This window comes from Chiloscyllium plagiosum, chromosome 5 (genome assembly GCF_004010195.1).
Source record: "Chiloscyllium plagiosum isolate BGI_BamShark_2017 chromosome 5, ASM401019v2, whole genome shotgun sequence".
Taxonomy (NCBI): Eukaryota; Metazoa; Chordata; class Chondrichthyes; order Orectolobiformes; family Hemiscylliidae; genus Chiloscyllium; species Chiloscyllium plagiosum.
In genome coordinates this window covers 87,649,257-87,665,515 of record NC_057714.1, presented here as the reverse complement: position 1 = coordinate 87,665,515, position 16,259 = coordinate 87,649,257, and the positions used below count along the sequence as shown (strand labels likewise).

General features: G+C 42.3%; 1 protein-coding gene across 7 annotated transcripts in view; it reads right to left on the bottom strand.

The window, feature by feature from the left end:
- svila (supervillin a) overlaps positions 1-16,259 on the bottom strand; it is a 352,019-nt gene that overhangs the window by 103,640 nt on the left and 232,120 nt on the right. For all 7 annotated transcript variants that reach the window (XM_043690576.1, XM_043690579.1, XM_043690578.1 and 4 more), the window contains 2 exons: positions 8,655-8,904; positions 4,262-4,835 (listed from right to left, as the gene is read on the bottom strand). In XM_043690576.1, coding sequence (XP_043546511.1) covers positions 4,262-4,835; positions 8,655-8,904 — 824 coding nt within the window. The remainder of the gene's footprint in view (positions 1-4,261; positions 4,836-8,654; positions 8,905-16,259) is intronic.

Here is a 16,259-nt window from a genome sequence, read left to right as displayed (position 1 = left end):
CAATGTCCCTTATGCTGCCTTAACTCCCATCTTAATCTATCCTGAGCTGTCAGGGATCTGTTGCCAAGTACCCAAGATCTTTCTATTGCTCTGAATTTCCCAGTGTCCTGCCATTTATTGAGTACTCCCTTGTTTTGTTACTTCTTCCAAAGTGCTTCCACATTTATCAGGGTTAATTCCATCTGTCGGTGATCTACCATCTGACCAATCCATCTCTATCTTCTGTAATTTAACACCTTCTTCCTCACTGTCAATCATTAAGCCAATCTTTATTACATCCGTAAACTTACTTACCAACCGCAAACCTTACACATTTTCTTATCTACTGTTTATATACATCACAAACAATAAAGGACCTACCACTGGACACTGGCCTCCTCTCAAACAAACATGCAGTTTTCTACCACCATCTTCTGTCTCACACTACTAAGTCCATTTTGGTTCCAACTTGTTGAGTTACCCTGGAATCCACGTGCTTTTACCTTATCAGTCTCTCATATAGAGTAAGTAAATCCCCACAACAAAGAAGCAGGCCATCTGACCCATTGAGTCCACAGTGGCCCTCTGAAGAGCATCCCACCCAATCCAACCCCATCTACCCTATTCCTGTAACCCTGCATTTCCCACGGCTAATCCACCTAACCTGCACAATCCAGGACACTATAAGCAATTTAGTATGGCCAATCATCATATGTGGTATGCACATCATATGGTACCTTGTCAGAGGCGTTGATGAAATCCATATAAACGACATCAATTGCACCACCCTTATCTGCACACCTAATCACTTTCTTGAAAAATTCAATTGGATTTGTTAGGAACAACCTCTCTCTGACAAAGCCATGTTGACTATTCCTGATAGAACATAGAAGAATACAGCGCAGTACAGGCCCTTTGGCCCTCGATGTTGCGTCGATCCAAGCCCACCTAACCTACACTAGCCCACTATCCTCTATATGCCTATCCAATGCCCGCTTAAATGCCCATAAAGAGGGAGAGTCCACCACTGCTACTGGCAGGGCATTCCATGAACTCACGACTCGCTGAGTAAAGATCTTTACTTTCTTAGGTTCACCCACTGATTTGCTCCCAACAATAATTGTTTCCAGACTACTTTGGCCAGTTCCTGCCTTATTTCAACAAAATCTGCTTTCCCCTAATCCAAAACAGTTTCACTGTCAGCTGGACCAGCTTTGTTTCCCCAGAATCAAGTGCAGCACTGCACCATCCCTTATTCATCTCTGTGAGTTGATATAAAGGGCTCACCTCAATAACTTTTAACTCTGTCCCCTCTAAACCAGTTACACTATGATTATCCCAATTAATGTTAGAGAATTTGGCTCCCTAATGTAGTTAGGGGAGAAAGTGAGGACTGCAGATGCTGGAGATCAGAGCTGAAAATGTGTTGCTGGAAAAACGCAGCAGGTCAGGCAGCATCCAAGGAACAGGAGAATTGACGTTTCGGGCATAAGCCCTTTCCTGAAGAAGGGCTTATGCCTGAAACGTCGATTCTCCTGTTCCTTCGATGCTGCCTGACCTGCTGCGCTTTTCCAGCAACACATTTTCATCCCTAATGTAGTTACCCTATTATTGATTTTGCACATCTCAGTGAATTGTCTATGCATCTGCTCCTCTATTGCATGCTGTTTGGGTGGTGTGTCTGTCTCTGTTTATTTCTAAGCTCTATCCACAAAGCCTCATTTGAAAACTCTTCCAGAATATCCTCCTTCCTACTGCAGTAACAGGCTCTTTAACTAATAACAGAGTCACAGAGATGTACAGCATGGAAACAGACCCTTCGGTCCTACCTGTCCTTGCTGACCAGACATCCCAACCCAATCTAGTCCCACCTGCCAGCACCCGGCACATATCCCTCCAAACCCTTCCTATTCATATACCCATCCAAATGCCTCTTAAATGTTGCAATTGTACCAGCCTCCACCACTTCTTTTGGTAGTTCATTCCATACACATACCACCCTCTGCGTGAAAAACTTGCCCCTTAGGTCTCTTTTATATCTTTTCCCTCTCACCCTAAACCTATGCCCTCTAGTTCTGGACTCCCCAATCCCAGGGAAAAGACTTTGTCTATTTACCCTATCCATGCCCCTCATAATTTTGTAAACCTCTATAAGGTCACCCCTCAGCTTCCGGCGCTCGAGGGAAAACAGCCCCAGCCTGTTCAGCCTCTCTCTTTAGCTCAAATCGTTCAACCCTGGCAACATCCTTGTAAATCTTTTCTGAACCCTTTCAAGTTTCACAACATCTTTCTGATACGAAGGAGACCAGAATTGCACGCAATATTCCAACACTGGCCCAACCAATGTCCTGTACGGTGGCAACATGACCTCCCAGCTCCTGTACTCAATACTCTGACCAGGAAAAGAAAGCATACCAAACACCTTCTTCACTATTCTATCTACCTGCGACTCCACTTTCAAGGAGCTATGAACCTGCCCTCCAGGGTCTCTTTGTTCAACAAAACTCCTGAGGACCTTAGCATTAAGCATATTAAGTCCTGCTAAGATTTGCTTTCCCAAAATGCAGCACCTCGCATTTATCTGAATTAAACTCCATCTGCTACTTCTCAGCTCATTGGCCCATCTGGTCAAGATCCTGTTGTAATCTGAGGTAACCCTCTTTGCTGTCCACTACACCTCCAATTTTGGTGTCATCAGCAAACTTACTAACTGTACCTCTTATGCTCATATCCAAATCATGTAAATGACAAAAGTAGAGGACCCTCTTTTACAGCCTTCTCTCTCCTGCCTGATGATCCTGTACCCTGGAATGTTGGATTGCTAGTCCTGCCACTTACTCATCCACATGTGTGATGGCAACAACATCTCAATTCTATATGTTGATCCACATCATTAACTCATGTCTTACCAAACATACTCCTAGATTCAAAGTAGGGGCCATCCAGCCTGCCTTACTCCCTTTACAATCAACATGGCTGAAATCCCTCTGCGCTTGTTCCTTCAATAAAGTATGCTGGGTCCTTACTGAATGAACACTGTGTGCCCCTCTCCCAACTAAATTAGTTTACACTTCTCCCTTCAGCACTAGCTGACCCACCTGCAAAGGATGCTGGTCCAAGTCTGGTTCAGGTGCAGACTGTCCCACTTATGTAGGTGCCACCTCCCCAGAAAATGGTCCCAGTGACCCAGGAATCATGGTTGGCACATGCACAGTAGATAGAGGAAGAAATGACTATCCAAATCACAAATTAATAAACTGTTACGAGGATATACCATGTCTGGAATTGCTAGAGCAAACAAATTTACAGAATCTACTCTGTCCAGGAGTGCTATGACAGGTTCTGACAGGTGGGTGGTTAGGCTGGCATGCATACTGGATAAGGTCCTGATGGTGACATGAAGAATTTCCTTTTGTACGAGATGGCAAGTCTCAGGGTGCCCCACACATCGAGGTATCCAAGACTGGACCTTAACTAAACAAAACAAAAAGATTATGTGGATATATCCTATGTGAAGAATACGTCTTTAGTTTAGACTTAGTTTAATTGTACCTGGAGAACTGCTGATGTTTTGTTTTTTGAATAATACTAAAGGTAGTGGAGTGATTGAGTTGTTACATTTAACATCAGTATGCAAGAATATTGATTAAACTCTTTATCAAGAGAGTATTAAAACATGAAATTTCCTAACAAGTAGTTGAAGTGAATAAGTAGCTGTGTTTAAGGGAAAGCAAGAGCAATATATGGTGGAGAACAGAATGGAAAGACATTCGGGAATAAAAACCAGGTAGGAGAAGGCTCATGGAGCAATAGCACTGCCAAAGACTAGCAGCACAGATTTAAATTTTTCTGTGATGTAAATTGTATTTTATGGCAAAGCCTTCCTAACCATTCTCAGTACACACATGAATTCTTAGTGACATGTGCCTGGCATTTTTTAGTCTGTTTTCTAACGGAGTTGGTTTAAGATAATCCAAGTTAAAAATCACACAACACCAGGTTATAGTCCAACAGGTTTATTTGGAAGCACTAGCTTTCGGAGCACTGCTCCTTCATCAGGTGATAATTAAGCCCTCCTAGAATAACTTATACATTTTCTCCCTACTCCATGTGCTTCTGATGGTGCATATCCTTGGGTCTTAAAAAAGCACTCATGCGAAATGAGACATTCTTAGAATATATGTTCATTTCTTAGGCCAGCAATTATGCACTCAGTCAAAAGTCTCAGGCACCAACCTTAACAGCAAACATTGATTTAAAGAAAGAACTGAGAACCGTTTACCTGAAATAGCTTGCTTGTTCTTCATATCATGTTCCACTTTCACAATTTCATCAAAGCTTTTCTCTTCACTTTCCCAACTCTCATGCATGTTTTCGGATTTCATAACCATTTTCCTTTCAGCTGTCTGTGGCAAGATTTCTGGGTCGAGCTGCTCCCCACGGTCCCTTTCTGGAGTTTCATGCTTACTATCCATATTCCTCCCAGTTGCTACATGGGGATCGGTTTCTGCAAGCCTACAACTATACATGCTGCTTTTTTGCAGCATCTCTTTTGTCTCATCATTTCTGTCATCATCGGCCTCTTTGAATATGCCACTGAATCCATAGGATCTCTCCTGTGATGGGAGCATGCATTCTGAGGGAAGCACACTCGTACTTGATATATCAGCATTGACAAGTGAGCTGTGGGAGGGAACAAAAGAGGTTGCTGCTGACTTGTGGGCAGCATGTAAACTATTCTCAGCAATGGAAGACTTTCCAAGATGTAGGTCACCAGCACAAGCTGTGGAGACTATAGCTGCCTGACTGACCCGAGACTGTGAGAAAGGCCTTATCATTTCATTGCCATTTTGCACCTGCAATAAAAAGACAGATAAAAGTTTATACACACTAAAATGTGAAATTAAACATATTGTTGTATAAATCATTGATAAGGATTCAAATCCCTTCACAGCGGGTAATGAAGTGAGAATTCAATAGAATTCTGGAATAAAATACTGGCCTAAAGTTGCAACAGTTGTTGTAAAAATCTGACTGGTGCACTGGTCCTTTCGGGCAGGAAATCTACTATAGTTATCAGGCCTGGTTTGTGTGACTTCAGACCCACTGTGATGTGGCTGAATTTTAACTGCTCTCTGGGCAATTAGGGATGGACAATAAATGGTTATCTAGCCAGAAATGTCTACATCACGAGTGAATTAAACAAAATGTACAATTACCTTCCTAATCTTTCTAAGATTAAAATCACAAAACAAATAAATATTGGCACAACATCCTAAGTACTTTATTGTTGAATTTGGATTCCTATAACTGTTATAGAATGGAAGGAGACCATACACCTAGTGGTAATTTTTTAAAATTCACTTGGATACCACTGACTGACCAACATTCATTAACTCTCCCTTGGTGCTCTCGAGAACATGATAGCGAGCTGCATTCTTGAACCACTGTAATCCATCTGTTGTAGTTAGACACACAAATGCTATTGAGGAGGGAATTCCAGGATTTTAACCCGGACACAGTGAAGGAACGGAGAGATATTTACAAATCACCATGGTAAGTTATTGACAGGAGAACTTGTAGTTGGTGGTGTTCCCACATATTTCCTCCCCTTGTCCTTCTAAATCAAAGTGGTTGTGGGTTTGGAAGGCGCTGCCTAAGGATCTTTGGGGTGAAGTTTCTGCAATGCGCCGTGTAGATTATACACACTGCTGCTATTAAGAGTTGGTGGTGAGGGAGTGGATGCTTCTGGAAGTGCTGTCAATCAAGCGGGCTGCTTTGCCCTGGATGGTGCCAAGTTTCTCCAAGATGTTGGAATTGCACCCATCCTGACAAGCGGGGAGTATTCAATCACACTTCTGATTTCTGGCTTGTAGGTGGTGGACAGGCTTTGGGGAGTCAGGACACGAGTTAGCTGCTGCAGTATTCCAAGTTATTGAATGTCAAGGGCTGTGGTTAGATTGTCTCTTATTTCAGATTTCATTGCCTGGAATTTACGCTACACAAGTGTTGCCACTTGTCAGACCTAGCCTTGATCTTGTCCAGATCTTCTTGCATTTGAACATGGACCGCTTCAGTTTCTGAGCAGTCATGAATGGTGTTGAACAATGTGAAATCATTTGAAAATATCACTACTTCTGACCTTTTGTTGGAGGGAAGGTCATTGATGAAGCAGCTGAAGATGATTGGGCCAAGGATACCATCCTGAAGAATTCCTGCAGAGATATCCCTCAGCTGAGATGATGGATCTCCAACTTACTCTGTGCCAGATATGACTCAATCTGCAGAGAGCTGCCCCCGATCTTCACGGTTTTAGCTTTGCTAAGGATTCCTGTCTTTTCACTGCAGGTCTGCAAATCTTTCCTTTTCAGATAATGATTTAACTCCTTTTGAAAGCTTCAGTTGACTCTGCCTCCATCATACTCTCTGGTAATGCATTTCAGATTCCTACCACTTACTGAGTGAGAAAAAAAATCCTCACTGTGACATTCCTCTTTTTGCCACTTATTTTAAGTCTGTATCTATAGTTCCTGATTCTTCCTCCAATGGGTACATTTCTACTCTGATCATATCCATGATTGAATACTTCTATCAAATCTTCTAACCTTCTTTTCTCTAAGCCGAAGAGTCCAATTTTTCAATGCAAGGAGAAACCTTCATCCGTGACACCACTCTCATGGATCTTTTCTGCATCCATTCTAATGCCTTCACTTTTTCCCTGAAGCATGGTATCCTGAACAACCTGCAATACTCCAGTTGAGGCCAAACTGGTGTTTTATACTTATATACATGTAACACTGTACTGAAATTAAATTAGCTTTGAATGCCATTTTACTCAGACAATACATAATGAATCAACTTCTCACCATCCACATTTATCAAAAGAGGGGGGAGGAAATGAACAGGAAAAAATTTGGAGAAGGAGAAGGAGATCAGCAATGAGTTTTTTTATAGCACCTAGGACACCCAAGATCTCCACAGTCAATGACACACTTTGTCCTCTTGCAAATTAGGGAAATATGATAGTCAATTTGTACAAATGGAGGTACTACAACAGCATCGAGTTAACAGAGCTGTATTAGTGTTGCAGTTCAAAAGGCTAAGTACAGGATGACACCTGTATCTGCAGAATTATTTTCCGCGGTTTATCATGGCCCGAGCATATTATAGGGAACGTTCCAGCACCAGGCACCAGGGAGCTGCCGGGAAGGCACATTTCCCATTTAAATAAATGGGTTTGCACCTATCCACGGTTTCTGGCTTCCGTGGTAGGTCTTGGAACGTAACCACCGCGGGTATGGGGGACTACGGTATTGCCCAGAACACCACAATGCTCCTCTGCTCTTCTTTCTAGTGCAATGGGAGCTTTAATGTGTACCAGAGAGGATTACTGCAGTCTCAGCTTAATATCCCATCAGAAAGATGATGTCTCTGACATTGAACCACTCAGTACCACACTGGTATGTCAACCAAAGATCACTCAGAATATATCCAACTTAATTTACTTGATGAAGCTTTGAAAAATATGAAACCAAAGCAGGAATTGCTGACACATCTCAACAGATATGGCAGCAGCTATACAGAGAAATCAGAGTTAATGTTTTGGGTCTAGTGACCTTTCTTCAGAACCCTGGGTTAACTCTGATTTCTCTCCACAGATGCTATCAAACATGCTAAAATTTTCTAACAATTCCTGTTTCTGATTTCCAGCACCTGCAGTTCTTTGAAAAATGTGATAATTCCGAATTTTGTGTGACCTTTAGGAGTATTCCAACTAAGCTCTGGGACACTAATTCAATTTTTCAATGTAACAATATACAACTCTCACTATTTCAATCAGGATGTCTACAATTACTCAGACGTAGCAGCAAAGTTTGTACATGAACAGTCCAACCAGCTTCAGATTTCGCTGCATTGTAATAAAATTCTTATCCTCGGGATTAAAAAAGAGCAAAGCAGCACCTTTTACTTTCTTATAAAGTTTCAGTTTCTTTTAAAAATGAAACCAAGTGTGCAGATATAGTTTAAGATTTTAAAATCCACACATTTATTAAAATATACACAGAATAGCAATATATTATACCAAATGTGAATTTGTAACTGATTATCTAACGATCCAGAGGAATAACCTGGTGATGTTCCACTGTTTCTCATGAAATTCTATGTATAGATGAAGAGATTTATTGTAATTACAAAAACACCAGCATCTTATCAAAACAGCAATGCTTGGAACTGTTTAAATACTCCGTCACTCAGGTTTCTCTTCCTTCACTCTGTCCCATGACATTAAAGAGACATTTCGTTTATGTTTGATTGTAGTACAGTATCTAGCATTTATATTTCGCTGCCAGACAGCAGGGCTCCAATTTGCAAGTTAAAAAATATTCATTCAAGCAACATTTATTTTCCTCATTTCTATTGCTAATCACTGGGTTCAAGGAACATTTGATCCAAATCAAGGTGTAGCAGCTATTTCTACACATTCTTGGCACCTTTCAAAGACATCATTGCCACATGAAATGAGCGCTTGCTTCCGAAACTATTATCATTTAGTTATCTTTTTCAATGAATTCCTTCCCTTCCTCAATAATAATATTCAAGTTCTGACCCTCTGCAGGGAAGGTGGTCTATAAGCATAAGAACACTAGATGTCACTATAATTTGGAAACACATACCTCTTCAACTTCACCCAGCGTAATTGGTTGAGTCTGATATCGAGAATTTGATCGTCTTTGCTTAGTATCACTTCTACTCCTTGCTGCTTTTATTTTAGTCACAGGTTGTGAAAGACGATTGAACAGAGCCATCTTTTCTGCAAGGCTGAGTGTGGACATGTCTGGCTCTTCAGGCTGGGCTTGTTCTGCTAATTCTTTGGCTTCACTTGCCTTCTGTTCCCCTGCAGCAGACTGTGCAGATGCTTGTAGTCTAGGAAGTGCATTGGTTTAATATTTAGGTCATCATTTTGCAGTACACTTACATAGTCCCTGTCCCAAAAATGTCTCTCTAAAATTAGAACTTCACATTCATCACTTAAAATGCATGCAGCTTCCTGGTAGTTCAAAATCATTTTTTAGAACCATATCATTTTGGGAAAAGGTAAACATTTTATTTTGTTACAGGTTTTCAAAAAGAAATACATCTATGTACGTACGAAAATATAGCTTGAACAATAACAATCTAAATCATTAGGATGTCCCAGACAAAAACAAACAAATTCCTGAAAGCTATACAAATAACCATAAGACCATAAGGTATAGGAGCAGAATTAGACCATTTGGCACACTGAGTTTGATCTGTCATTCGATTGTGGTTGATCTGTTTCTCAAACTCATGCTCCTGCCTCCTCCACCTAAAGCTTGATTTTCTCATCAATCAAGAATACATACACTCAATGACTTACCTCCACAGCTTTATGTGGAAATGGCATTCACAGTTTCACCACACTCTGGCTGATGAAATTCTCCTATAGGTTCTGAAGGGTTGTTGCTTCACTCTGAGGCTGTGCCCTTGGATCCTAGTCTTCCCCACTAATGAAAGCATCTTTTCCACGTCCCCTCTATCCAGGCGTCTCAGTATTCTGTAAGTTTCAACCAGATCTCCACTGCCCCATCCTTCTGAACTCCATCGAGTACAAACCCAGAGTCCTCAACTACTCCTCCTCTGACAAACGCCTTCACCCCCCCCTGGGTCATTGATGTAAACCTTCGCTAAATCCCCTTCGCACATCCACCAATATCATTTACTGTATCAGTTGCTCCCGATGCGGTCTCCTCTAGACTGGGGAGACTGGACGCCTCCCAGGGGAACATCTCTGGGACACCCGCACCAATCAACCACACCGCCCTGTGGCCCAAGATTTCAACTCCCCCTCCCACTCAGCCGAGGACATGGAGGTCCTGGGCCTCCTTCACCACCCGACGCCTGGAGGAAGAACGCCTCATCTTCCGCCTCGGAACACTTCAACCCCAGGACATCAATGTGGACTTCACCAGTTTCCTCATTTCCCCTTCCCACACCTCATCCCAGCTCCAACCTTCCAGCTCAGCACCGTCCCCATGACCTGTACTACCTGCCTATCTTCCTTTCCACTCCACCCTCCTCTCTGACCTATCACCTTCATCCCCACCCCTATTCACCCATTGTACTCTTTGCTACCTTCCCCCACCCTCCTCCCTGACCTATCACCTTCATCCCCACCCCCACTCACCTATTGTACTCTATGCTACTTTCTCCCCACTGTCCTCTCACTTATCTCTCCACCCTGCAGGCACTTTGCCTGTATTCCTGATGAAGGGCTTTTGCCTGAAACATCAATTTTCCTGCTCCTCGGATGCTGCCTGAACTGCTGTGCTTTTCCAACCACTCTAATCCAGACTCTTGAAATTAATGCCAACATTACATTTTCCTTCCTACCTGCCAACTGAACCTGCATGTTAACCTTGAGAGAATTGTGAATTAGGACTCCCTTTGTGCTTCAGATTTCTGGTCTTTCCTCATTTAGAATGTACTCTAATCTTTTCCCTCCTACCAAAGTGCATAACCCCATACTTTCCCACATTGCATCCTAACTGCTACTACTTTGCTCACTCTCCTAGCTTGTTCAAGTCTTTCTGTCACTTGCCCATTTCCACAACAAGTACCTTTCCTTCCACCTATCTTTATGCCCTCTGTAAACTTAGCAACAATGTCCTCAGTTCTTTCATCCAAATGATTCATGTATAATGTGAATATCTGTGGTCCCTACGTGGACATCTGTGGAACTCCGTTAATCACCAGCTTCCATCCTGAAAAAGACTCTTTTATCCCTACTTTCTGCCTTCTGCTAGTCAGCCAATCTTCTATCTATGCCAATACCTGCCCCCAACATCATGGACTCTCATCCTATTTAGCAGTCTCATGTGTGGTGCCTTGTCATAGGCCTTCTGGAAATCCAATTAGATCATGTCCACTGGCTATGCTTTGAGGAGGTAACGAGCAAGTTAGACAAAGAATTCTAAAAGACTTGTCAGGCATGACCTTCCCTTGATGAAAATGTGCTGACTTAGCCCTATTTTAACTTGGACTTCCAAGTATTCTACAATCTCATCCTTAATAACAGACTCTAAAATCTAACCAATGACCAAGGTCAGACTAACCGACCTATAGTTTCCTGTCTTCTGCCTCACTCTCTTCTTAAACAGGGTGTTACATTAGTCATTTTCCAGTCCTCTGGGGTACTTCCTGACTCAAATGAGCCCTGAAAGATCACCAATGGCTCTACAATCGCCTCAGCTATCATCTTCAGAAATCTGGGTTATAGTCCATCTGGTCTGGGTGATTTATCCATCTTCAGGCCTTTCAGCTTCCCCAGCACCATCACCTTAATGATGGCTACTACATTCACCTCTGCCCCCTGACTCTCGAAGTTCTGATATGCTGCTGGTGCCTTTCACTGTGAAAACTGATGCACCTTATTCATGGTTAAAATTCATTGCACTATTATACTGGTCAGTTGACACAAATACAGTTAATTAACTTTTTTTTGTATATGTCAACATTCTAAAGTTGTAGAGATTTAGGTTTCAGTATTTGTTTCAAAACACCGAGTGTGCAGCAATTAATCAAATTGGTATGAATGAAAAATATACTACTGACTTGTAATGACTGCTTAGAATCAAGATTAAAATGACATTTTTTTATTTCTAGGAAATAACGTTTATTACTTAAAGTGTTTTTCAGCTATTTTAGGGGACAAAAGGTTTTAACTATTACATTGGAATGTCTGTGTCACAGAATGGAAGGCAGGATGCTGAATTAGGGAATGACAGGATTTGGCCTCAGACTGTGCCATTTGAAGGTGCAGAGTGAAAGGCAAACACACAAGAAGGAAAAAGGAAGCAGTAAGTTTTGTCTGCACTTGTACACAAGAGCTCATACATACACCACAAAACAAATCAGCACCAAAACAAATATCTCATTTCTACAGTTAGTTTTAATATTCAGATAGTCATTAAAAGGTAGAAATTGTATAAGCTTCTGGGCATTAAATTATAAAACATTTTACAAGTCAATAAACATTCGAAATTGTATGGGCAAACAACAAACAATATCTTTCTATAGAGCAATGGGGTGGTGGGAAGTGCAGTCCTATTGCCACAGCTGGTGTACAGGGATTTTTTGCAAGGTTGAAAAAGGTAAATTTCATTCAATGAGAATCTGAAATACTAACATTGAAATCCTATGGTTAGACAGTAGTTGGATTATTGGACTATTTAGTAACTGCACTGAAACTTCCCTCTTTGGTTTACTAGGCAATATTTGTTTCAAGCATCATACATGTTTACAGTTGTAGCTAGCCACCTGTGAAGCAATTTGCAACATTTTGGAAAAACAGGATAATTGCTGAATAAAAGCCTCTTTCCCTGTATTTCTTCACTATGAGGATGGTGGATCTGTGGAATTTTATATTACGCAAGACACACTCTGAAGCTAAATCTTGTGATTCCCTAATTCAGCCTTACTTTCTGTGAAATAAGGTGTTTTAATGTGATGGTTAAGGCCTTTTGTCCTTTAAATGGCTGTGAACACCTTACGTGGAGGTTCAAGTCACTGAATACATTGAAGACTTTGAGATAGAGAATCAGTCATGATCATACTGAGAGGTGGAGTGGACTCGATGGGCCAAATGACCTATCCCCGCTCCTAGCTTACATGTTTCTAACTGAGTTGAGATCAGGACAGTGGGCGGCACGGTGGCACAGTGGTTAGCACTGCTGCCTCGCAGCGCCAGAGACCCAGGTTCAATTCCCGACTCAGGCGACTGACTGTGTGGAGTTTGCACGTTCTCCCCGTGTCTGCGTGGGTTTCCTCCGGGGGCTCCGGTTTCCTCCCACAGTCCAAAGATGTGCAAGTCAGGTGAATTGGCCATGCTAAATTGCCCGTAGTGTTAGGTAAAGGGGTAAATGTAGGGGTATGGGTGGGTTACGCTTCGGCGGGTCGGTGTGGACTTGTTGGGCCGAAGGGCCTGTTTCCACACTGTAAGTAATCTAATCTAATCTAATGTGCACAAAACGTGTTCACATACAAGATTAACAAGTACCCAGTAACATTCTTTGAATCTTCATCACAAAGGATTAAATGAGAAGCAAAGGACATTGTGTTTGCGAAGTCGATAGATATTTTCTAGCAAACCTGTTCAGAGCTGTTGTTCTGCAGTTCTGGCGCAGGTGAAATTTGAACCCAGGCCTCTTAGTTCTGAGGTAGGGACACTACCACTGCCCCACGACTTTATAACCATACTTCTCAAATATTGTTTTAGTTATTCGACTCAATTCAATTAGATTCGATTCCCTACAGTGTGGAAACAGGCCCTTCGGCCCAACCAGTCCACACCGACCCAGACCCATTTCCCTCTGACTAGTGCACCTAACACTATGGACAATTTAGCATGGTCAATTCACTTAACCTGCACAACTTTGGACTGTGGGAGGAAACCGGAGCACCAGGAAGAAACCCATGCAGATACGGGGAGAATGTGCCAACTCCACACAGACAGTCACCCGAGCCTGGAATCGAACCTGGGAGGTATAGTTAGTAAGTTTGCAGATTACACCAAAATTGGAGGTGCAGTGGACAGCGAAGAGGGTTACCTCAGGATCTTGACCAGATGGGCCAATGAGCTGAGAAGTGGCAGATGGAGTTTAATTCAGATAAATGCAAGGTGCTGATTTTGAGAAAGCAAATCTTAGCAGGACTTACACAATGAGTGGTAAGGTCCAAAGGAGTGTTGCTGAACAAAAAGAGACCTTGGAGTGCAGGTTCATAGCTCCTTGAAAATGGAGTCACAGGTAGGGAAGATAGTGAAGAAGGCGTTTAGTATGTTTTCCGTATTGGTCAGAGTATTGAGTACAGGAGTCGGGAGGTCATGTTGCGGCTGCACAGGACATTGGTTAGCCAGTGTTGGAATATTGCTTGCAATTCTGGTCTCCTTCCAATCAGAAAGGTGTTGTGAAACTTGAAAGAGTTCAGAAAAGATTTACAAAGAGGAAGTGGTGGAAGCTGGTACAATTGCAACATTTAAGAGGCATTTCGATGGGTATATGAATAGGAAGGGTTTGGAGGGATAGGGGCCAGGTGCTGGCAGGTGGCACTAGATTGGGTTGGGATATCTGGTCGGCATGGACCGAAGGATCTGTTTCCATGCTGTACATCTCGAAGACTCTGTTCAGTGTTTGACTCACAAAACTGGTCAGTGGGATGCAATTATTTCCCTAATCAGCAGATGGTGCTATTTAGTTTTTTTTAACCACAGGTAATATTTTTCTGCTTGACATTTAGTTATTTAAAAATTTGTGCTCTGCATTCAGATCAGAACACTATTTCCTTACTTTATTGATATGGGGTCTAAATAAGGAATTTGAGGCTGTCCTGAATACTTTTAATATTGTTAATAAAACCCAGGACCAAGAAGAATCAGCCTGTCTATGGATTGTGATTACAAGTTGCCTCCTTCTATTCATTCAGGAGATGTGGGTGTTGCTGGCTGTGTCAGCACGTATTGCCAGTTTCCTAATGGGCTTTGAGAAGGTGCTGGCGAGCTGACTTCTTAAACTGCTGCAGTTCTTGGGTTGTTTAAAACATATCCAGGATATTGACCCAGCAGCAGTTAAGGCAATAGAGTTCCAAGTCAGTGTGGTAAGTGGTTGGGAGGGGAACTTGTAGCTGGTGGTGTTCCCATGAATCTGCTGCCCTTGTCCTTCTAGATAGAATGGTCATGGGTTTGGAAGGTGCTGTTTGAGGAGTCTTGGTAAATTTCTACAGTGCATCTTGTAGATAGCACACACTGCTGCTACAGAACACCAATACAATGTACAAAGTGGATGTTTGCAGATGTGGTGCTAATCAAACGGACTGCTTTTTCTTCAACACTATTAATCAGCTGAAGACAAGCTAAATGATCTATTACAAGCTGTTGACAAAATACAATTAAACCCTAGTTTGTTAGAAATAATAAACTAAACACACAGCTGCAAGACTGGAGGGGGAAACCATAACAAAAACAGTGCCTTAAAACTCAGCACACTGCATAGTCTCATAGAGCACGGAAACAGTCCAACTAGTCCACGCAGAACATGTTCCCAACCTAAACTAGTCCCACTTTCCTGCATTTGGCCATATCCTTTCAAATATTTCCTATTCATTAATTTATCCAAATGCTTTTTGAATATCGTAACTGTTCCTGCATCCACGACTTCCTCTGGACGTTCATTCCACATACAAACCACTCCGTTCAAAAACATTGTCCCTCGTGTCCTTTATAAATCTTTCTCCTCTCACCTGAAAAGCATACCCCTAGTTTTGAATACCCCTACCCTGGGGAAATGACCTTGGCTATTCACTTTATCTGTGCCCCCATGATTTTATCTAAGGTCACTCCTCAAACTCCTACACTCCAGTGAAAAAAAGTCCCAGCCTATATTTTTACAACTCATACCCTCCACTCCAAGGAACATCCTTGTAAATCTTTTCTGAATCCTCTCCAATTTAATAATATTCTTCCTATAGCAGAGCAACCAGAACTGGACACAGTAACTCCAAAAGAAGCCTCATTAACATCCTATACAATCTCAACGTGACATCCCAACTCCTAGGGTGGCACGGTGGCTCAGTGGTTAGCACTGTTGCCTCACAGCACCAGGGTCACCCAGGTTCAATTCCAACCTCGGGTGACTGTGTGGAGTTTGCACATTCTCGCCATGTCTGCGTGGGTTTCCTCTGGGTGATCCGATTTCCTCCCACAATCCAAAGATGTGCAGGTCAGGTGAACTGGCCTAGCTAAATTGCCCATAGTGTTAGGTGCATTAGTCAGAGGGAAATGGGTCTGGGTGGGTCCCTCTTCGGAGGGTCGGTTGGGCCAAACGGCCTGTTTCCACACTGTAGGGAATCTAATCTAACCTATACTCAAAGGCCTTAACAATGAAAGCAAGTGTGCAAAACGTCTTCTTAACCACCCTGCCTACATGTGATGCAAATTTTATAGAATTATATACCTGAACTCATATGTCTCTCTGTTCTACAACACTACCCAGGGCCCTACCATTAACTGTATAAGTCGTGCCCTTGAGGCTATTACCAAAATGCAACACCCTCACATTTATCCAAATTAAACTCGACCTGCCACTCCTCAGCCCATTGACCCAATTGATCAACATGTCTTTGTAATCTTGGATAATCTTCACTGTCCACTTTAGAACAGATTTTTTGTGCCACCTGCAAACTTACTAAGCATGCCTGCTAAATTC